Source organism: Ochotona princeps, chromosome 29 (genome assembly GCF_030435755.1).
Source record: "Ochotona princeps isolate mOchPri1 chromosome 29, mOchPri1.hap1, whole genome shotgun sequence".
Taxonomy (NCBI): Eukaryota; Metazoa; Chordata; class Mammalia; order Lagomorpha; family Ochotonidae; genus Ochotona; species Ochotona princeps.
Window position 1 is genome coordinate 14700058 of NC_080860.1, and position 22132 is coordinate 14722189.

Genomic DNA, 22132 nt, shown 5'->3' on the forward strand with positions numbered 1-22132 from the left:
ACCAAGGAACCTGCACTTCTGTTCATGATTGGAGTTCTGAGTCCATCGGTTCAGTTGGGGGGATCCCCAAAGAAACCTCACCTGAGGTGATCCCAGGTGTGATTTTTTTTTTTTTAAGATTTATTGATTGTTATTACAAAGTCAGATATACAGAGAGGAGGAGAGACAGAGAGGAAGATCTTCCATCCGATGATTCACTCCCCAAGTGAGCCGCAACGGCCGGTGCGCACCGATCCGAAGCCGGGAACTAGGAACCTCTTCCAGGTCTCCCACGCGGGTGCAGGGTCCCAAGGCCTTGGGCTGTCCTCGACTGCTTTCCCAGGCCACAAGCAGGGAGCTGGATGGGAAGTGGAGCTTCCGGGATTAGTACCGGCACCCGTATGGGATTCCGGAGCGTTCAAGGCGAGGACTTTAGCCACTAGGCCACACTGCCGGGCCCAGATGTGATTCTTACATATGATTGCTAGTACAGGGTCTCGCTCAGTCTGTCACTTACATCAGCCTGTGTGCACATGCTGGTAGTTGCAATTGCTGGGTTAGTTCTGTCTCCAGCCCTGTCTCCTACGTAAACCAAAGGAAGGGTATTGCAGCCCAGCTCAATCCTGCCCTCCACACACTCAGCCTTCAGGCACACCACAGTAACCCCCACTATGCTTGCCAGTACATACAGTAGACTGATCCATTCTGTCTCACATCCCATTCAGCTCTCATGCATGTCAATCGGCATTGAAGTCTAGTTCAGCCCGACCAACCCCTCTATCCAGGCCACACTCATTCTAGTGGGTGCCACTTTGTTTAGCCATGCCCACCACCAGCTGTTTCTCATGCTTACCAGTGGGAGTGACAACCCGAGAGAGATGTGCCCAGTTTCCCTAATGGACTATTCCCACTCCCAAATCTTGCGCTCTGCAGGTGGTTCTGCAGTTTAGCTTGACAGAATTTGCCCACTGTGCCAGTATCTGTCAGCTAGTGCTGCAGCAAAGCCCAGCCAACCCATACCCACTCTGGGCTATATATGCACCAGTAGGTAGAGTCAACTCAGCCTGAATTTCTGCCTAACCCAGCTTACGTGCAGTCCAACAGGTATTGGAACCCTGCCCGGCCTGGTCTGCCCTTGATCCCAGCTCTCATACTAATCAGTGGGAGTAGTGGCCCAACAGGGGAGCCCCTCACAGCCCCAACACCTGACTCATGCCCTCCCCACTCCTTGGGTCTCACATGTGCTGGTTGGGTGCTATAGTCTGGCTGTACTCTGTCCACCCCCAGTTCCAGGTTGCGCTGTTGGGAGCCCAGCCAGCTCCACCCACTAGGGTCTCAAGCTCCTGGCACATGTGCTGGCCTGGTGCCTTACCCCTCCACACACCCAAGATCCAGGCCCGTTGAAGTTCTCCAGGCCTGGTGCACCAGAACACCAGGGCGGCATGCTGTCCTGGGGCGCTCTCCTCCCCTCTCCCCTCCCCTCCTTCACCATCCCTCTCCTCTTCCTTCCTGTCCTCAGACAAGCACATGAGGAAATCCGCAGGTCTGCTCCACTTGCCTAGACATGAGCTCCCAGGTCCCCATATGCCCACTGGTGCTATGCCCCTAGCGTCCACTAAGCCCATATCGCTGCCCCTGGCCAGCCCAGCCCAACTCATATCTCTCGTATCTTATAAGCTGAAAAGAGAGAGCTCCAAACAAGCATTGGATGGGAGCTGGACCCGTGGGCTGGTCCCAGTGCACCTTGGAGACTCAGGTGAGGAGCCAGGATGGCTCGTTCCCTTTGGAGTTTGTAATTTGGATCGTGTTGTCTTTCCTGAACGTTTGTATACATGGGTGTATTGCTGTGCAGTTACCCTGCTTTCCCTTGTTCCCGCATTTGCTCTGTGCAAGCGCAGGTGCACGGACGAGGATGGGCCAGGCTGCAGGGAACTGTGTTCTGCTGCCAAGCCATGCCCCACTTCCCCACCGTGGTCCTGCCCTGCTTCCACTGTAGATGCAGCATGAACTGGCAGGAAACCTTTCGGAGCGTGGCGTTTCTCAGCAATGCTACATCTTCAGATACAGCTCTGTACATCCCCCTCTCCCTCCGCAGCCCCCTGCACGAGCGTGTACACACGCATGACCTGCTCAGAAGATTTCTGTTTCTCTTTTTTTTTGTCCTCCTTCCACATTTGCTTTCCTTAGTCATCCAAACACTGTTATCTTTAATTTCCGTCATATTTCGCCCACCCCGCTTCGTTGTAGTTCTTTACTCTTCTCCCAGCTTCTTGAATCTTGCCCCTAGGTGATTTTAATTTTCATTCCTGACACTTGTGGGTGCTGGGGAAAATGCCCAGAAAGTTGAATCAGAAGAGGATTGCATTTTCCATGAGCTGCGCCAGCGCCCTCCTCCGCCTGGACCCTGGCGGCAGCACAGGCTGCTGCGGGTTCTGCACCCTCGGGGGCACACAGCGTGGAGTTGAGTAGGTGGTCTTTAGGAGCCCGCATCCTGCTAACCTTTGTGGAATAACTGATTCTGTTCCCCAGCTGTTAGGACATCTGGCCAACTGTGTCTGTGACGTCTGACCCACAGATCCAGCCAACCACGGATGGATCTGATTAGGAGAAAGGAATTCCACCTGAGGTAGGCACACACTGACTTTTCTTTCTATTGTCGTTTGTCAACCAGTGCAGTGCCACAAAGATTCACACCCTGTGGTTTTAAAGAGGAATCCAGATGTGCTTAGGTCCTATTTTGTTCTTGGTTTTTAAAGGTTTATTTTGTGTATTTAAAAGGCAAAATAAGAGAGAGATCATGTGTGTGTGGTTCACCCCACAGATGGCCACAGTGGCTACTGCTGGGCCAGGCAGAAGCCTGGAGCTTCATCTGGGTCTCCCACATGGGTGGCAGGGACCTCAAGCTTGGGGCTGTCCTCTGCTGCTTTTCCCAGGCCATTAGCAGGGAGCTGGATCCAAACTGGAGCGGCTGGGACTTGGACCAGCACCCAGTGTGATGGGATGCCAGTGTCGCAGGCGGTGACCTAACCGGCTGCATCCTGTCCAGTCAGAGTGCGGGTCTTTGCAAATCCTGTGCTGTTCTTTGTAAGGGACTTGAGCACTTGTGGGGGAGAGGGGACCTGAGACCAACCCCTCATGGGTCCCGGAGGACACCTGTCATCTATAAACGCGGGTTATCTTGTTGCTGAAGGTGAGGTGTTGTAGTCCCCAGTGCAGACGGCTCTGTCCAGAGGACACCCTGAGGTGACTGGAGGCAGCCCTGAGTTTGCTCCGTAGTGTTTTCTCACACGCTGTCTGCTGAGCCTGCCTTGGTCCTGTTGTGCTCTGGGTCTGTGTCAGTGATGGGAACAACTCTTGTCCAGCCATTGGCCGTGTGACCTGCGGAGCACTTTCCCTGATGCCACCTCTGCGTCCTCGAGCCCAGCAGCTGCTGCTGTTTGCTGGCGTGGGTTAGCAGCTACGAGGTGTAACGGCTGAGAACTGCCTGTTAACAGCCAGTTTTTCCAAACTTGCAGTCCCACCCTTTGGCCTTTTTTGCAGTTTGGGCCTACGGAGATGGTCAGGTGCCTGGAAGTGTAGGATCTTGCCTCTCTGCTCGTTCTGTTCTTGGGAAACGAGCTGTCTTGTGCCTCACACTTCAGTGCTGTATTCTGTCCTTTTATCATCAGCCACCCCAACCCTTAAGCTCTGGTAGGTTTCTGCAAAGCAGCATACAGTTACTTAAGGGATGTTGAGTTCACTCACATTTATGGTTAAATAGATTTCTATTGCTTTTATATCCTGATTTTAAATCTGTTGATTTTTCTTTATTTGAAAGAGAGCTGGAGGTGGGGTCAGAGAGGCGCTGGCTAGAGACCAACTGACCTCTCCTATGTGCCGGCTCACTCCCCGGGTGTATGCAATGCTGGGGGCGGTGCCAGGCCGAGCCAGGAACCCAGAACTCTATTGGGGGCCCCCTGGCTTTGGCAGAGCTCCAGATACTTGGCCCATCATCTGCTGCCTCCCAGGTGCCCACCAGGAGAGAGCTGTGTGCAGAGGAAGCAGGGATCAGACCAGACCCTCCCGCCTACAGCTGCTGTGCCAGCGTGCCCAGCGCCCACCCTGCCCTGCCTGGAAGCTTTTGTTTCTCTTACTATTGCCTGTTTCTTTAGATCAGTCAGGGTTTTCAAAAGTGGGTTTTTTCCCTCTCCTCCACTAACCAGTTTGGAAGTACGCTTTGTATTTTTTTGTGATTCTGCACTTAGTCACCCTGTTCTTCCCAAGCCTGCAGCACTGTGACGCCTTGTCTGTGTCACTGGCACCCAGAGGAGGCATCCCTCTCCCTCCTGTCAATATCTGCTTCCCTTTGAGTCATGCTGACCCTGTTTTCTGTTCACTCTTCCTTCATGCTTCTCAGCCTTCTCCTCTATGGTTGTTTCCCAAAGTTTCTTTTTAAAATTTTTAATGATGTGTTTATTTGAAAGGCAGAATTAGGAGGAGAGACCTTCTGTCTGTTGACTCACACTCGCTACATGACATTTACGACTGGGCCTGGGCCATGTGGGAGCTGGGAGCCTGGAACCCCATCCCGGTGTCTCACCTGGGTGCCGGGGCCCAGGAACGTGGGCCATCTCCTGTTCTATTCCCTCCACATTCACAGGGAGCTGGGTCAGAAGTGGAGCAGCAAAGGCTTGAACCTGTGTCCATATGGGAGGCCGGCAGCACAGACCCAGTGGCACCACAGTGTTGCTCAGCGGGGATCGGGTGGGGGAATGTTCACTGCACTGTGGTGTTTGTGGGCCATCAGACCATCTCCCCTTAAGGTGGCGGGGAGGCCCTGCTCCTTAGCGAGCGGGGCCTGTGTGTGTCAGAGAGCTAGGAAGTGTGGGCGAGGAGGGAGAGCAACATGGACACAGCACGTAAAACGTCAGAACCCATGCTTTAATAGACACGACATCACAAAGGAAGGAGGCCAAGTGCCTCCGCAATCTCCATAAAAATATGAAGTTCTTCTCCATGGTAAACTTTGCAATAGAAAAAGTGTAATGCCGTCTGGAAACCGTGTCATTTACAAAAAAGTCCACAGAGGCCAAAGATGGCTAACACCGCACATAGGGAGGGAGCGTGAGTGGCCATGGGAGGCGCCGGAGGAGGGAGGGGACCTTGGGGGTGCCATCGGGGCTGGTGCAAACAGGGGCCCTGTCCACAAAGCACAGGTACAGTCAGTTCAGATGAAACAGCGAAACAGGTGATGAAGTTACAAGGTTGTTACTTTCTGCCTACTCTTAAACACAAACCAGATTATTGCATCGGGTTTTCCCAACCTGAGCCCAAGCTGACCCAGCTGTCCACCTGGGGAGTCTGCGAGTGGGTGTGGCTACGCTGCCAGTGCCCCCCAGCCGGGGATCCCTGGGACTGAAGGAGGTGGGGGCAGGATGAGGGGAGGGCCTTGAGGTGAGAAGTGTTGCGTTTTACTGCATGCTGATGTGGACCCAGCTGTCCATTTTAGTGGCGGATTTTCTCTTCTTAGTCCTGGTGTCTAGGGTTCCTGAGAGGAGTGATGACTCCTCTCAGTTGCTGTGTGCTGAGGAGCCGTGGGGGGCAAGGCAGGGCATCCCAGTTTCCTGGACTAAGGTGAAGCCTGACCCAGGCAGGGGGTGCTTTATTCACCCAGCCTGCCCCGCATGCTCAGGGTGCCCAGGCTCCCTGGAGCGCTCTCCTCCTAGGCTACAGTTGGGTTTTACGTCAGCTGTCGCTGGAGTCAGAAAACTTCGCCTTGAAGGGCCCAGTATTGGATATTAGGCATTGTGGGCTAAGAGGTAAAATCGAGAATAGTGTGTAGGTATTTATATAACCATTGGTAAAACCTATCCTTAGCTCAAGTCCAAATATGACCTGTGGGTGAGCAGATGCCACCCGGGAGCCCAGCGCCTCTGTGACCGGTGTGCCGTCTTTGGTGTGAACTGAACCTGCACTGGGTTGCGTGCTTTTCACTCAGGGGACGGCACCCGGCCTGGCAGCCCCAGGAGGCGCCAGGACACAGGGGTGGCAGGGCATGCCATGGTTCTCCTGGGCTGTGCAGTGCTGGTCTCCCCTTGTTTCCCTCTCTGAGCAGTCTGTTGTTTATAAAGCACTTCTCTGCCAGGGTGGGGCTCCCAAGGAAGGGCACAGCTCCGACCCCAAGCCAGGAGGCGGCAGCAGCCGTCCCAAGAACAGGCTGCCCGGGCCAGGTAGCAGCCTGCTCTGGGACGTGCCCTCACAAGGAGGAGGAATTATCTGAAAGAAACATTTAAATTGTCCACCAAAATGTTGTTCTAAGGATGGTTTTCAGTATTTCATTGCTTTATTAAAATAAATTAAAGGCTGTCATCCCCCACTGGCCTGGTCCTTGCCGTCTCAGGGCTGTGGGCACGACAGTGGTGGTGGGCAGCTGACCGGAGGGGACAGGAGCTGGAAGGCGCAATTCTGATTCAGCCTCATTAGCTGGGGGAGGTGGTGGTTTTTGCATGTGAGGAAGCTGAATAATTCTGACTTTTCCCCCTAAGCTTAATAATTATTTACTGATGACTGTTCAGAATTTGACATTTTACAAAACCTTTTTGAGATTTTTAAAAATAACAGCTATAAATGCAAAGTACTATTGATAATAAAACCAGGTTGTTTATCCATGTACAAAAAAGATCAGCAATGTTTTAAAAGCACAAAGTTGCATTTTAAATCACAATTGCATAGTTCTGAAATGCCTGGATAACAGTTATGTAAATTTCTTCATAAAATTCAAGTTTGGTTGGCAGTGGGGCCCGAGGAGGTTGGCAAGCTGGGTGGAGCAGAGCCAGGCCAGGTCCAGGTGCCGTGGGTTCTTGTGGCTGTGGGCGCCCCTGCCTGTCTTGGCTGGGACAGCACGTGCTGTGAATGTGCCCCTTAGGGTCTGTGCTGCTCCCCCCAGGATACCTACCAGGAGCTCTGCTCCCCAAGAACAGAGGCCGGGTTTGGAGGAGATCCTGTTGCGTCCGCCTGAGACCCCATGGTGAGTGTAGACAGTGCCTGAGTCTCTGCTGACCCACGGCAGTCCTGCTTTGGGGGAATCGGCCCAGAGAGGCCGCCGTGTGTGGTGGTGGCCCTCACCCAGAGCGCAGAGGCGTGAGGTGGTGCTGGTGGCTGTGGGGCGACCCCTCCAGCCCGTCCAGGGCAGTGCTGGGAGTCTTGGCCGCTGTGCATCGGCTCTAGCACTTGGAGGAGGGGAAGAACCTGCCCGGGGACAGGAACTTGTAGCCGTTTCCGGAGGGGAGTCTCAGGGGGCGCGCAGGTGCGACGCTGGCAGGGCCCACAGTCTCAGGGCGCCAGTGTCCGTTGGGGGGGGCCTGCTGTGGCGCCGACAGCTCCTGCAGCTCCAGCCTGTCCACCCCCTCCTCCTTCTTGTTGTGTCGGGGGGACAGGTTCAGCAGGCTGAGGACGTCCCTCTTGGACGTCAGGGTGCCAGGGGTGCCCCGGAAGAGCTTCACGGGGCCTGGCGGGTGCTGGGCCGTGCTCTGCCAGAACATCTTGAGGTTGTGGACAGCCTGCACCTTCTCATCGATGGCGGCCATCTTCAGCTTGTCCAGGTCGGGCGCATCTGCTGGACTTGAGCGTGCGGAGCCAGCTGAGGAGTACGAGAGTGCTGGGGATGGGGCGCTGCCCGCGGGCGACTGGTGGCCCGAGCTGGGGGACAGGTTCCTCGGTGACTTAGAGATGTGTCCGCTGTAGGGCGAACTGGGGTACTTGAGCTTGAAGAGTGGCTGGTCAGGCGAGGGGCGGTCGCTGTGCTGGCTCGGGCTGTCCTTGGCGGACGCCTCTGAGGCCATGGGGCTGCTGCAGCCGGAGCCCACCTTGGGGAGGGACGAGCTCCGGGTGGGGGGCTTTGGTCTCACGGGCACTGGCGAGGCCTGGCTCTTCTGGTGGGACAGGATGGGCCTGCTGAAGGCGCTCGTCTCAGATGCCCTGAACACGCAGCCGCTGGGCGCCGGGCGCACGTCCTCAGGGCCAGGGCCTTTGGTGGCCTGGCCACTGCGCTGCAGCCGCTCCACGGCCAGGAGGTGGCTCTGCGTCTCCTCCAGGATCTTCTGGGCCAGCTCCTGTGGCTCAAGCTTGGGCTCGCTCTCCTCCTGGGACTTCACGGTGCTGTCTGTCTCAGTGCTGGACTGGTCCGACTCCCCTGTGTCCGAACTTGCCAGCTTCCCCACCTTCTGGAAGGGGGAGTTGGGGCTGGGAATGAGTGTCATCTTTACTGGGGAGTTGGGGGTGCTGACGCTCCCCCGGGAGCTCACGGAGGCCTGGAGCCCTCCCCGTGGGACCTTGGGGTCCGGTGAGAAGCGGCTCTTCCTGCTCTCGGGGTAGGCCAGGGGCTCGGTGCTGATGATGGAGAAGCCCTCGTATTCTTCTTCTTCCCTGTGGCCCGTGGGGCGGCTCTGGGCGGGCAGAGTGGCCCGCTGCGGGGCGCTATTCTTGGCCCGCTCATAGTCTTGCCGCGCCCTGGGGCCCACACCTTCCAGCCCCGCCTCGGGCTTGGAGACGAAGCTCATGGAGGAGGCGATGGAGCTGAGGCTGTACACGGAGATGGCGTCTGAGGCCACGCTGTCCACGCCCGTGGGGGAGAAGGGTGGGTGCTGGAAGCCCGTGGGCAGGGCGTTGGAGACCGACTGCGCAGAGGCCAGGGACTCCAGCGAGGAGGAGCTGTCCAGGCTGAGGCGCTTGGGCAGCTCTGTGGAATCTGAACACATCATGCGGGCACTTAGCTGGGCGGCTCTGAGCTGCTGCCATGCTCCCGACACCCGGACAGCACAGCCAGCCCCTGGCCGCTGCTCTGCTTGGGACAGAGCCCTGTGTCGCCGTCCTAAACCCCACCCTGTCCAGGCTCTCCCTCTCAGCTGCCTCTCCCCCTGCCCTGCAGGTATCCCTGGAAGATCCCAGACCAGACCCAGCCAGTCATGCAGACACTGAGAATGGCTGCTGTCCTCGGGGGCCACTACCTCACCGCCCTACCCCGCTCTCCTCACAGCCCGTGTCAGCACACCGAGCACCCTGTGGGAGTGTAGGGCCCAGCCGGCTGTGCATGCGCCGGCACACACCCCCATGCACTGTGTTCTCCCGCGGCGCCAGCCCCGAGGGAAGCTCTCACCAAAGAGCGCGAGCAGGGCCTGCAGTGCGAAGTGCATGGCGCGCCGGCTGGCCTGCTTCCCGGTCTTCAGGATGACCTCCTCCTGACCGACCTCGCAGAGATCAAAGCCTGGGGGAGGGGTAGAGAGACCATGAACACCCGCTCCCGTGGGGACATTCTATACTGAGCGCACGAGGGCAGCCAGAATGGCCACTGCACGCGGCCCTGTCGCCAGGTGAGCTGCTGCACTGCTGGGCTCTCATGCACTCGGGCTGAGCTTAGGGCTAGGAGTGCCTACAGTGGCTTCTCTTCTCTGTCCCGGCAGCATCTGCCTAGAGCATTGCAGCCAGAGATGGGCCATGGCCCAGGACTGTGGGTGGCGGCTCTGGCTGGCCAAACCACCTGCAGAGATGGCCCTCTGTCCCGGCCAGGCCAGCTGACATGCTGCTGGACGACACTGCAAGTCTGTCTGCCTGAGGACAGGCACCCTGCTCGAGGGGTCAGCACCCAGTGTCCTACTTGTGGGCACTGCCGAACCGCACCTGGGGGCCTGTACAGGCAGGCCTGCTGGGGCGGCACCCTGGCATTCTGGGCACCATGACTCAGACATGGTCCCTGAAGCCAACAGGAAGTCTCCGAGGGCTCCAGCAGGGCTGCACTGTGAAGCCAGGAAGCCACAGCAGGACACCTGTGCTCACATCACAATGCTGGCTCTAAGTCGGCTCCCTGCTAATGGCCTGGGACGGCAGTAGGGCTGGCACAAGTGCTTGGGGCCCTGCGTCTACCAGGAGACCCTGAGGGAGTCTCTCGTGGCTTGGGCCTGGCCCCGCCCTGGGTGTTAGGCACATGTGGGGCGTGAACCAGCAGAGGGAGGCTCATCAGTGAGGTCTTCACGTGCCCCCAGGGGTGGCCTGGCCCCTGCCCAGGGACTCTACTGCCAAGCACCCAACCCAGCATGACAGCCCTGCCACCTGCCAGTTTCCAGAAGCAAATGGCAGAGGCCACTGCTTTGGAGGGCTCTGAGTTTAGTTTCCTCAGCACAGCATACCCTCTGACTTGCTGGGAGCAGCCGATTCCCAAGGAGAGAGGGAGACAGTGCAGTTGGGCCGTGTGATGCCTGGGAGGGACTGCGTGAAGTTTCCAGCCAGACACCTGAGATGCTACTGAGCTGAGACCCCAGCAAAACCAGGAGGAAGAGCACGTGTAAGAGGGGACAGAAGCGGCCAGGCGGCCAGGCGCATGGACCTACCTAGAGCCGCCAGGAACTCGTGGCAGCCAGGGAGCCGCCACAGCTGCACGCTGATGGAGACCTGGATGGGCGCTGCGGCAAAGTCCTGCTCCTTCTCGCTGGCCTGGAGCTGCACCAGCACCTGATGGAGCTGCCAGGGAAGAGGTGAATGTGAGTGACAGCCTGCGCTGGTCTCAAACTCGCACCCCTGGGTCCTGAGCCCGGCACTGCTAATGACCCTCTCCCTCTCGCCTCGCGGGCAGAGTGCCAGGATCCTACAGGGGACTTCCCGCTGCCTTGTCTGAAAGACCCGGGGCACTGGGAGACTGGGGGCTGCTCACAGCAACTCTGAAATGCACAAGAGGGGCCTGCTTGCCTGCCAGCTGCCCATCAGGGTCAGCCCTGAAGAGGAAGCGTGGGTCTCAGAGTCCAGCATACAAGGACAAATGCATGTGGCCACTGGACGCACCGCAGAGCCTGGCAGCCCTCAGCATCACTCATGCTGACTGTACCCGCCCCTGCTGTTAGGGGGAGCCTGATCATGTCGGATCAGGACACAGATGGGCAGAGCAGGGGAGGGGCAGCCAGAGCAAAGGGCTGGCTCAGGCCAGCTGGGCTGGAGCTGTGCTGGGCAGTGCGTGCATGCCAAGCTCAGAGCGTGGACGGGGCTGGTGCAGGGGGGGCAGGTCGGGGCGGCGGGGTGCTCACCTTACCAGTCGCTACTGAAAGCAATACTCACCATTCCCACCATATTTTTAACAGCCTTCGGCCAGCAGAGAAAGAGAGAGAAAGAGAGATTTAGACTCAAGCACAGGCTGTTATGCAACACGAGCTGATTGCTGCTTTAGGAAGCACCACAGCAGGCCGTGGCTCTGACCGCCACTTGGGAGAGGAGCAGGATCCAGCAGGGCACACACACAAGGGGACGTGCAGGGCCAAGGGGCACAGGCAGGGTCAGCCAGGCCTGTCCTTGCTCGCCAGAAGAGGCTGGAGGGGGTGAGGCACAGTGGTCAGGTGTGTGTGTGGGTCCCGGGTGAGGCCATGGCCGCTGTGGGACAGCCTCGGCACAGCTCCCCGGGGCGCAGTGGGGAAGCAGTCGGGAAACTCCTCGCAGTCCCCCAAAACCTGCTCTGCAAATGAATTTGTGCACTTCTTGCTGTTTGCTTTTGTAGAGCGCACGTCTGCTTCTGCCTCCGGACAGCTCAGGCAAGGGGCACCTCTGGTGCCGCTTAGCTGGCAGCGAGCAGGGGCGGCTCCAGGCACCCCTCAGAGGTGAGTCCTAGAGGGCCAGCTTGGTTTCTGTGTGGAAATATGCTGCTTAACAAGAGCTCTGCCTGACAGCCCTGGGAGCAACGCCGCCACTGTCTCCAAGCTCTGCATTCCACAGTAACCAGGAAAAACTCCCCAGGCGACTGCTGATGGGGTGTGGCAGGAGAGCTGCTTAGCAACATGAACTGGTGCCCACAGGGGATGCCCAAGTCCTGGCGGCTCCAGCGCCCTGCTGATATCTGAGAAAGCCTAGGTTTGAGAGGAGGATGGCTTCTTGTCTAACCGTATGCACCACTGCGGGCATTTGGGGAGTGAACCAACAAATACAAGATTTTTGCCTCCCCCTCCCTTACTGTGTGTTTGTAATTCTGCTTTTTGAATTAAAAAGTCTAAACTGCTTCATGCTCTTCAGGGGCCTCCCACATATGGGGCCATCCTGGGATGATGCCAGACCCCGCTGGCTGCTCAGGGGAGAAGCCCCCAGGTTCCCGCCGACGTGGCTGTGAGCCTCCCCTCAGCATCCTGGCTGTGGCGCACGGGCACACCTGGCTCTGTCTGTCAGCCGAGGAGCCAGGGTGGGATGGTGGGGTGCGGGAGGCCATGACCGGAGGCTGGGGAGCTACCCTGTGTAGGTGGTAGGACAGCAGCCCAGGGAACCACCACCTTAGACCCAACAGGTGCAGGGTGCGGCCACAGCCCCCGACCTGGGCCGCACTTACCCGGCTGATGAGCTGCTCGCCTGTCTCCGAGGCCGTGATGAGCTTGCACAGGGCTTGGAGGGCAGGGTTGGGCAGACCTGAACAAGAGAAGGGCAGGAGTTACTCGGGGGCTCCTGCGCCCACAGTCCTGCCCCCTCCCAGAGCAAAGAGCCTTCAGCCTTTGGCATTGGTGGTGCTTGGAAAAGGTGACTCCCGAAGAGAAGGTCCCCAAGGAAGGCAGGTGGAGCTGGGCACACCCCAAGCTTCTGTCGTCCCTCAGGGTGGGCCTGCTGAGGGCCTGCGTGGACACTCGGCCTCCAACAGGGTCGTTCGTCCATGCGGCTCTGCCCCACTCCCAGCAACTGTTCGCAGGATTTACTTGCTGTCACCCTTAAAGGGACAGGGCCTGGGACGAACATGTCCCCCACTTCCAGGGAAGGCAGATCCAGGGACCCTCCCCTTCCCCACGTGCTCAGTGCTCAGGCCCTGGACTCACCCAGCAGGGACTGCAGGGTGCTGCTACACTGTTGGAGCCGGTCTCCCGGGTCAGCGGTGGGGAAGAAGACGGCCGCCGGCAGCCCGCTGGCCGGAGGGTCCAGACGGAAGCCCACAGCAGTGAGCAGGGCCTGCCAGCCGGGGATGCCACCCACTTTGTTCTCCACGCTCTGCTGGGACGTGTACATGGCGTTGCGCTGCCCGTTCTGGATGCGCTGTAGGGACTTCTCCACCTGGCAGGACACAGGCTCGGTCAGAGGGCTGACTGGCCAGGCAACAAGGACACCGGCTTTCTGGCCTGCCGGGTGCCATGCGGAGGGCTCTGCCACTTCCCTCACCCAGCGTTCCTGCTCTGGCTCCCCACACAGGCAAGCCCAGGTGGCTGGATAGTAAATCTCAGAACTGGGACCCACCCACAGCACAAAGCCGCCGCCTCCTGGCCGCTGGATGGACCCTCAGCTCCCCAGAGCCCCTCCTGCAGCTCAGGCCGACCCTCCGCAGTTTGGCCTTCTCGCTGTCCCTCAGCGCCGGCCTCCCCTTCTGCCGTGTAGGGTCTCGTGGCTACCTGGTGCCATGGCCGAGCTGCCCATGCTGGGCACTACAGTCATGCTTTCCCAGGGCCTTCCCAGCAGGCCTCTCCATGGCCCTCTAAGTGCCCCCTTCCCTGGGCACCACTGGAGAGGCAGAGAAGCCCCAGTCGCCGGGCAGAGGAGGTGCACTGAGCACAGTGGGCGGGAGCTGGCCCTCCTGGCAGCATGTGCCCACCCCACCGGCCCAGGAACCCTGCTCCCTGGGACCAAGGGGCCATGGAGCTTGAGCCACAGCCCAGGAGGCAGGGCCAAGGAGGGAGACCTCCGAGGCATGCCCGAGGGGCCCGGCCTGGGACCAGAAGTGGGCACTAGGCAGCACTTCCATTTCCTGAGACAAGCAGCCTGGGATCCCAGCAAGGAAGGGAGAGCTGTGGGATGGTGCCCAGAGGCTGGCATCAAGGCAGCTGTCTCCTGATACGTGCCTAGCCTGTTCACACCCCAATGAGGTATGGGCAGCGTCACCAGGAGTGAAGAACGAACCGCCCCACCTGGCCTGCCCTTCCGGAGGAGCCAGAAGGTGGCACAGCCAAGGGATCTGCCTGCTGGGAGCCCAGCCTGCCCCAAGGCTTCACTCCTGTGTGTGCAGCTCCAGTGGGGTGGCGGCGTGGGGCTGTGCTTTGTGGCAGAGGTGTGGAGCCACGTGGTGAGGACCACCCATGGTGCCCAGGCCTCAGGGGAGGAGCTGGTGAGCTGGGAGGACAGGTGAGCCGTGGGCGGGCAGGCAGGGATCCCAAGTACCCCAGAGCTGCCATCCAGGTTGCTGGTGGTGCCAGGAGGGCAGTTTGCTGCTTTGTTTAGACCAGGACCGGCCTTGGTTTACCCCGTTGCCGGCAGCCTGCGAGTTCAGCCAGACCAAGAGTAGCTGAGCTCAGGGAAGAGACCGGGCACCCCACTGTCCCCTCCCGTGTGCACACAGCCCCGGGGCAGGGGCGGGTGCCGCGGGCTCTCACCAGGTGCAGCAGCACACGCAGGGCGTCCCGCGCACGCTCCGGGTGTTGCAGGATCTCCGTGAGGGCCTGGCCGATGATGGACGAGGGACTGTTGAGCTTGACGTCATTCCCGATGAGCAGAAACCCTGTGGGGAGCGAGCACAGGAGGTCACCTCAGCAGGAAGCCGGGGACAGCTGTCCCCTGTGCGGGTCCCTTTGGACAGCTGGGGTCGGGAGCACAGTGCTGAGCCAGGGGCTCCTGCCCCCCAGCTGCCCTCGTGCCAGGGCCGGGAGCACCTGCCTGGGCTGTTAGGTTCAGCCATACACCAGCCACACACACGGTGAGTTTGTCCTAGTGAGACGTACGTATAAGTACAGGTTCTCCTGGGTGGTCCGCCGTCCCCCAAGGTTTAAGATGGGTCAGGATGGTTGTGATCCCCAGGTGGGACCTGGGCTGGGCTCCAGGGCACCACAAGCCTGGCCTAGCCCCCCAGAGGGTCTGCACAGCACCCGCTGCGTGCGTTCTCCCCACCGTGACCTGGGAGGCAGGAGGCACACTGCACGCTGGCTGGGGACCTCACACCAGTCACCACAGGCACATCATCCCTCCCGGCAGGCCATCTGCCCAGGACACGCCCGCCATCCTCACAGGGCCTCGTGGCTGCCCAGGCGCTGGCTTCCAAGAGGGTAAGCCCTCTTAGGTCTCACAGCAAGACATGGGCGAGGCCCACCCTAAAGCCTGTGGTGACCGGATCCATCGTCTCCCCATAGTGGGGTGGGGGGTGTGTTCCGGGTGGTCCCCACATGCCCCCAGGAGGCCTGGTCCTCACTGCACTGTTCTGCGGCAGAGGAGGGGCTCCTTGGGCGGGTAAGCTGGACTACACACACAGCCCTGCTCAGCTGCACCTCGGGCCTGGGCCGCGCCTACCTGCCCAGTGCGAGGGGTGCGCGAAGGCCTTGCTGCTCTGCACCGCCTTCATGGCCTCGCCCAGGGCGGCGCTGGCCTTGAGGCCGCTCAGCAGGGACGAGTAGAAGGCGTGGATGAACATCTTGGATGCGGCCACTGGCACCGGCCACAGGGACACCAGCACGCACTGCGCACCGGCAGCCAGGAAGGCGCGGGTCAGCGCCACGACCCCGTCGGCCGTGACTTTGCTGTTGGACTCCTGGGAGGAGCCGAGCACCACCAGCTTCACGGGCAGCCTCAGGTCCAGGACGTCAGCGGCCGTGAGCAGCAGCTCCTGCAGGGGCGGGCAGTCCGAGATGCTCTCGGCGTCACTGGCGTCGTCCTGGACCCGCAGGGACTCGGGGATGGTGTAGGGGTGGCCGAAGGAGCTCTTGCTGCCGGCGGCGTTGCCGTCTGCGCTGGGCGTAAGGACCAGGGCGGACAGCTTCCAGGAGATGTGGGTGGCGAAGTGCACGCACTCGGCCTGGGTCAGGGCGCTCATGACCCTCTCCTTGGTGGCCACGCTGCCCACCAGAGGCTGGCAGCCCAGCAGCTCCGACACCATGTAGGCCTCCTCCTCGGCCGACGGCATGGGCCCCCACAGCCACCTGTCCATCACCGCCGAAGGCAGCTTGGGGTTGCCGACGACGGCTGCCATGGAGGTGGAGCTGGGGTACGTGGGCGAGCTCTTCCTCAGCTGAGACTAGGAGGGGACATAAGCAGGTCAGCGTCTACGAGTGACACCTCCCACCCCCTTGGACCCCCTGCTCGGGCAGGTGTCTGACCTGATACCCACACCTGCTCTGACAAGTTCTGGAAGAGAGGACTGGGCAGGAAGCAGCAGACTTCCTGTCCTGTCCTTGCGGTCTGGAGAGGAGGTGAGCATAGGTCACTGCCCACAGTGTGCGCTCCCATGGGTCCCCGCACAGCCTCTGGGAGTAGCAATGGCTCCGGGTTTGTGCACCTCGGCCTCAAGGGGGTGGCGCCACACTTAGGGACCCTGCACGCACAGACCATGGCTCCCTTCTGCATGCTGGCTGCCCAACACTGCAGCAGCAAACAAGCCTAGCGGTATCCGTGTTCTCTCCATGGAGGAGATGTCAAAGATCGAAGCTAACCTCGCAGCACCTCTGCCCGCTGCATCTCTGGTTACAGTGCGAACCTACTGCTGGCACCCACCTCGGCAGCCACCGTGAGAACTAGCTTGACACTGTGAGCCAAGGCCCAGCCAGGATTAACAGGCTGAAAAGGAGCGACGGGGCTGCCTGCGCACAAAGGCCTGGAGCTTCGTTCCTGAACAGAGGGTCCTGAGCCAGGGCCCTGCTGGGTCGGCAACAGGGGAACAGACGCAGACGGTGCCTGGGCTCAGAGTGCAGCTGGCAAGGTCAGGTCCTCGCGGTGGAGGCCATCCTGCAGCCAGGGCAGCAAGGGGGCAGCAACGGGTCAGAGGCCGTGATCCAGGCAGGAGACAGCTGCCCACCCAGCTGCCCTCGCTGAGGGAGGCAGGCTCAAGCCTGCCTGTGTCCTGGAAGCCGCCCCGTTTGCTGCCAGGGTCTGCGGGGCTGTGCGCCATTTGACACTATCTGATCAGCCATCCTTGTCCTCGGCCCCTCCCTTGGGCAGCGCCAGGCAGGGGTGACCAGCTCCCGGGCCGCTCAGCTGGCCTCAGCCCTGGTCCTTGCTGCAAAGCAGAGACTCCCTAAGGAGTCCTCACCCCGAGCCACACTGGGAGTCCTACCTTGGCATGTGTGCCCAGTGAGCGGATGGCGGGCACGGCGATGAGGGCGAAGCGCTCGTACAGGTACTCGTTGGAGGAGCTTCCCTTGAGCAGGGCGAAGGGGATGAGGTAGAGTTCCCCCTCCAGCACCAGGACCAGCTGCCGGTGCCGACCCACGGGGCCGCTCGAGTGCATCAGGCCCTGCGGAGGGAGCACAGCTGGCTGACGGGACGCCCTGTGCAGCGAGTGCGCTCCCAGACTGGCTGGGCAGTGCTGAGGCTGGGTGATCTGGGTGGGCAGAGCCATGCTGCCACTCGGATGCTCACGGTCCCCTAAAGGCCCATGTAGATAGGACAGTCCTGGTCCCAGGGTGGTGCCCGTGGGAGGGGGAAGGTCCCAGCTCAGCCTGCCAGTGGAGGGTGCTTTTCCAGAGAGGGCTGCCACAAAATCCTCTGGAGGCCCTGCTCCCTGTTTCTTGCCCGCTGCCAAACCCCTTCCCACTAGAACACGGCCACAGCTATGGCCACATGTGGGCCTCATCAGAGGCCAGCCCAGCAGGTCTGATCTCAGAGCTGATCCTCCAAAACCAAGACACCTCACGCTCTGCTTTCATCCCAGGGCAGCTCCGCGTCATGGGGTCCCTGAGGATCAGGTGCAGGGGCGGCACCAAGAACACGGGAGCAAGACATGGGGCTCCGGCAGCAGCAGGTGGGGCGCCCCGCACGCCTTCCCCACTGAGCTCTGGGACACTCAGTGACAACATCACTCATGAGGGGCCAGACGGGGGGGCGGGTGCCCACAGAGCCCCCAACAGACAAGTGGCCCATGTTTCTGTTCTCCATGGGCACCATCTTTCCCAAGACGTTGCCTGTGGAGACGGAGTCAGCGACCGTAAACACCGACGAGAAGGCAGGCAGAGCAGACCAAGAGGCTGCAGGCGCCGCTGTCACGGGACAGGACCCCACCGGCAAGGGCTGGCTCCCCTGGCTCTCGCCCGCCTGCCCAGGCGGGGCTGACAAGTTGTACCCCCGGGGAGTAGCTGCTCATGCCTGACCCATCTGCTGGGCTGCCCTGGGCACGTGGCTGAGAGTGGCAGAAGCACTCAACTAACCCGAAGTGACAACGTGCCTTGCGGGCCCGATAGATGCTGGGCTCCACACAGCGCCCCCTCCCCTGTGACCTGTCCCCCCCACTTCCCCCCGCCCCCGCTTAATTCCAGCTGCAGGGACAGAAAGCAGCCAGGAGCTCCCGCGAGCCCAGTGCACTTCCCTGTTGGCTCTCAGCCCTTCCCTAGCAAGGAATGAGCAGTCACTGTGCTTTGGGGGGGGGGGGCATGAACACAGTGTCCTGACCTCAGCCATGGGGTCAGCAGGGGCAACAGTGACAGCCACTCCCCTGCTTAGCAGCACAGCTCCCAATGTGGACAGTGTGGGGACCTCAGGCCACCTGTCACGTGCACCTGTGGGCCCACCCCCAGCGTCCCCAAGGTGGCAGATGTGCACCCCCTAGATGCCAGCTCACCCTGTGGCCACTGATGGCTCCAGGACACAGGCTTCCCTGTGGACAAGTCCCTGGCGCTGACAGCCCCCACGCACGCGAGCCCAGAGGGATGAGGGGTGCATCAAAATGAGGCTGGGGCCTGCCCTGGGGAAGCCCTCAGTGCACCCATGACACCTGCTTCTGCGAGGCCCATGCTAGAGCCCAGCTGAGCACGTGGCCCTGGTAGTGGCCGTGTCCCCTGTGATGCTCGGCAAGGCGCCTCCCCAAAGCCCACGGCCACAGGGAGGCCAGGCTGTGGGGGCGCGGCCCCCGCTGTGAGCATACATGAGCCAAGGCCAAGAAGGACTCAGCAATTCTATAGTCTAGGCATGTCTAAGGCTCGGTGGAATATGTACATTAGGAGAAAACTATGCACACATTTAATTTTTGCTTGTGCCCAGAGAAACCTCTTTCTACTCCATTTCCCACAAACTTTTGGAAGGCTCCTCAGACTCTTCAGCAGCACCACAGAAGTATAAAATGCCAGCCTGGAAGGCACAGGTGCCTACCCAGATCCGAGGCCAGGCACTGAAGAGCAGGGAGGTTAGGGGAGAGTTTCCATCTGCTGGTCCACTTCCCAGATGGCCACAGCTGCCAGAGCTGAGCCCGCCGAAGCCAGGAGCTTCTTCCGAGTTTCCCACATGTGTGGCAGGGGCATAAGGCTTGGGGGCCATCCTCCACTGCTTTCCCAGCTCATGAGCAGGGGGCTGGATGGGAAGTGGAGCAGCTGGGACTCAAACCAGTGCCTGGTTGTCCGACGTGGCAGCTTTGCCCACTATGCCACAATAGTGGCCCCAATAAGTAAATCTGTTTAAAAAAAAAAAAAAAAGGAGAAAAGTGGTGTTTGCATACATCACTCCCTAGGTCACTGAGCAGCACCCGGTTGTCAGCTGAGCAGAGGGCACTAGAAGGCCGCCAGGGTCTGCCAGCACCTAACAGAGACCCTGCCAGTCCCATTCGAGACACAGATGTTCTAGAACCTGAAGTTTCTAGAAGTGAGCGCTTGCTTTGGAGAGGGAATAAGACAGGAAAGCCAGGCCCTATACAATGGCTCAGTGGCTAAGATCCTTGCCCTGCCCCTGCCAGTTCACGTCCCAGCTGCTCCACTTCCCATCCAGCTCTCTGCTTGTGGCCTGGGAAAGCAGTCAAGGACGGCCCAAAGCCTGGGGACCCAGAGGAGGTTCCTGGCTCCTGGCTTTGAATTGGCTCAGCTCCAGCCATTGGGGCCACTTGTGGAGTGAACCACCACATGGAAGATCTTTCTCTGTCTTTCCTTCTCTCTGTAAATCTACGTTTCCAAGAAAAAAGAAAAAAAAAGACAAGAAATCCAGGACACAGGATTCGCCTGTCCCCGAAGCAGCTGGCACCAGGAGAGAGGGGGACAGTGTCCCAGCAGCCCGAGCACGGTGCTGCACTGTGGGCAGCAGCGGGGGACAGCTGTCAGGTCAGTGCTGCCTCCAGGACTGGCTGCACTCCTTCAGCCATCTCTCGAGTCAGGTGCACCCAGGGCTGCCAGTGCAGGGAGTCTGGGCCTGGTGACCCTGCAGCCAGAAGCCAGGGCCCCAGGGCCCTGCACACTTGGAGGCACTCCTGCCACACGGTGGGCACTCACATCCAACTATACAGCAGCTCTGGCCTGAGCCGGCGGCAGAGAGGCAAGCCCTGAGGGTCCAGGTGCACCTTCTCCGGCACCCCTCGGTCCTGGGGTACACGCCTCAGCCTTCAGGGCCACACAGTCTATCTCCTGGCGGCCCTTTCTCCAGCCCTGGTTGGGCTGCTGGGCCAATTCTCTCTCCTGCTGGGTCCAGGGCAGGAGCCTCATCCTGCAGGCCAGCAAGGGACCACACATTCTGGGTAGCAGGGCCCAGAAGAGGCCTGCATCTGGACAGCCATGGTGACCTGTAGTGGAAGCCACCTGGAGGGGCTAGGCAGCACCAAGTTTTCACACCTCACAGGCTGAGACACAGTGTGGCTAACACCTGGCCCTGGGCACTGGTGGTGGTTGCAGGACTAGCCGTTGCCTGCTCACCCCCATCCTCACACGCTGCCACCCGCCGCTGCTGGCAGAGCGGGGATCCTGTAGCCAAGGCCCTGGCCTGTAGTTCTGCCAGCAGCCTGCGGGGATGTCAGAGGTATGCATGGGGCTTCTAACTGGATTCCCAAGTGAGACAGGCACCTTCTACACATGCGCACAGGGACCAGTAGTCCTTAGTTGCCCACCCCAAGCAGAGACCAGCTGCCAGGCCGCACAAGCACTGATGGCACCCTCAGAGCCACATGCCGTGTGTCTGGAGGTCCCGGGGAGTTCCCCGGAAGGCCTCTGGGGGCTGTCCAGGTTACAGCCCCCCTGGGGGCCCCGATGACAAGTCTGCAGAGGTACAGGGCTCGTGGCAAGCTGCACAATCCACCCCGGGACTCCTGACACAGGGAGGGAGGGGCCTCACACAGAGCTGCTTCCCTCCGTCTTGTCCTGGTGGATGCGTGGTTTCAGCAAACATTGCCCAGGGCTGTTGGAAACAACCCTGCCGAACGGCCCATACGGCGTCCTCATCAGAGATGCAACCCGCTCACCTGTATCCTGTGAGCAGCCACGCAGCTAGCTGCCTGCGGCTTTGCCTGAGTCATACAGGGCAGGGCAGGCAGGGGTAGGCTGCACGTTAGAGAAGCCAGAGGGCCAGCCTCACTCCCAAGCAGCTCCAAGAGGTCGCATAGCCCTCGGCCTTGACTGGCTCACAGGGGCAGGTGCACCCAGACCTGCCAGGGTGGCGCTGAGTGGCTGTGGGTGGGATTTCAGCCAGAGGTTGGTCAGCGCCACCTGCCATGACGGCCCAGGTGAGAACCCCCTTCCCTCCTCGGAGCTGCGTGATGGTCCTGGCGCTCCTGGCCTTGCTTTCTGTCACCGAGACAGCTTGTGAGCAACTGCCCACATTTGTCCTCTTCCTAATCAGTTGTGCAAATGCTTGCTGTCCTTGGGTGATGTCTGCCGTCATAGGAATATTACTACAGATGTCTCCATCAGAAATCAATTAGACAGCCTGGTGGTGGGACCGCCAGCCTCTGGGGCCTCGTCCGTCCTCCCTGCTGGTGTTTCTCTGGACAGCCTGGCTGTCTCCACACTCCTCAGTCTATGCAGACAAAGGCACACAGGGGTCTCCGTCGTGTTGCACCTGCTGCAGAGCACGCAACTTCCTGGTGTCCGGCTTCTTGACGCTGCACAGGGCGTTTCACAAAACTCCACTGATGGTCCTGACCCGGCCAGAGCCTGGCCCTCCTCACCGCTGCGCCACCTCTGTTCGTGCTCCTGGACAAGGAGTCAGGGCGAAGCCCCCAGGCTTCAGAGTTCAAGAAGGCTATCCCCAGGAGTTTTGGGGTCACAGCAGAGATGAGTGATGACTTCTGGGTCATCCAGCCTTTGTTGCTTGTCCTGCTGCCTGGAATGACAACTCTGAGGGTCTTGGCCATGCGTGCTGGGAGGGGCGGGTGTTGGCATGTGCACCCTGCAGGAGCAGGGGTCCAGCCCGGCGAGCATTCCCCCTCCAGGCTGAGCTGCTGAGGGAGCCGTGGCCTAGACCCACACATCGCACTAGCAGCGTTTCTCTGGTGACACTGTCTCCTTTGGGCATCAAGCGA

At 60.2% G+C, this 22132-nt stretch overlaps 1 protein-coding gene and 1 long non-coding RNA gene across 4 annotated transcripts in view; one reads left to right on the plus strand and one right to left on the minus strand.

Moving 5' to 3' along the window:
• LOC131478220 (uncharacterized) overlaps positions 1-11570 on the plus strand; it is a 53303-nt gene extending 41733 nt beyond the window's left edge. The window contains exons 3-4 of the long non-coding RNA XR_009244368.1: positions 2509-2605; positions 11492-11570. This is a non-coding gene — a long non-coding RNA (uncharacterized LOC131478220). The remainder of the gene's footprint in view (positions 1-2508; positions 2606-11491) is intronic.
• The window catches only part of TTC28 (tetratricopeptide repeat domain 28), a 502210-nt gene continuing 486723 nt past the window's right edge, over positions 6646-22132 (minus strand). For 2 of the 3 annotated variants that reach the window (XM_058656471.1, XM_058656473.1), the window contains 9 exons: positions 16985-17164; positions 15229-15949; positions 14322-14446; positions 12783-13014; positions 12308-12384; positions 11059-11082; positions 10341-10470; positions 9113-9220; positions 6646-8704 (listed from right to left, as the gene is read on the minus strand). In XM_058656471.1, the coding sequence (XP_058512454.1) occupies positions 7182-8704; positions 9113-9220; positions 10341-10470; positions 11059-11082; positions 12308-12384; positions 12783-13014; positions 14322-14446; positions 15229-15949; positions 16985-17164 (3120 nt within the window). In that variant the 3' untranslated portion in view covers positions 6646-7181. The remainder of the gene's footprint in view (positions 8705-9112; positions 9221-10340; positions 10471-11058; positions 11083-12307; positions 12385-12782; positions 13015-14321; positions 14447-15228; positions 15950-16984; positions 17165-22132) is intronic. The other variant, XM_058656472.1, reaches the window with a different exon arrangement.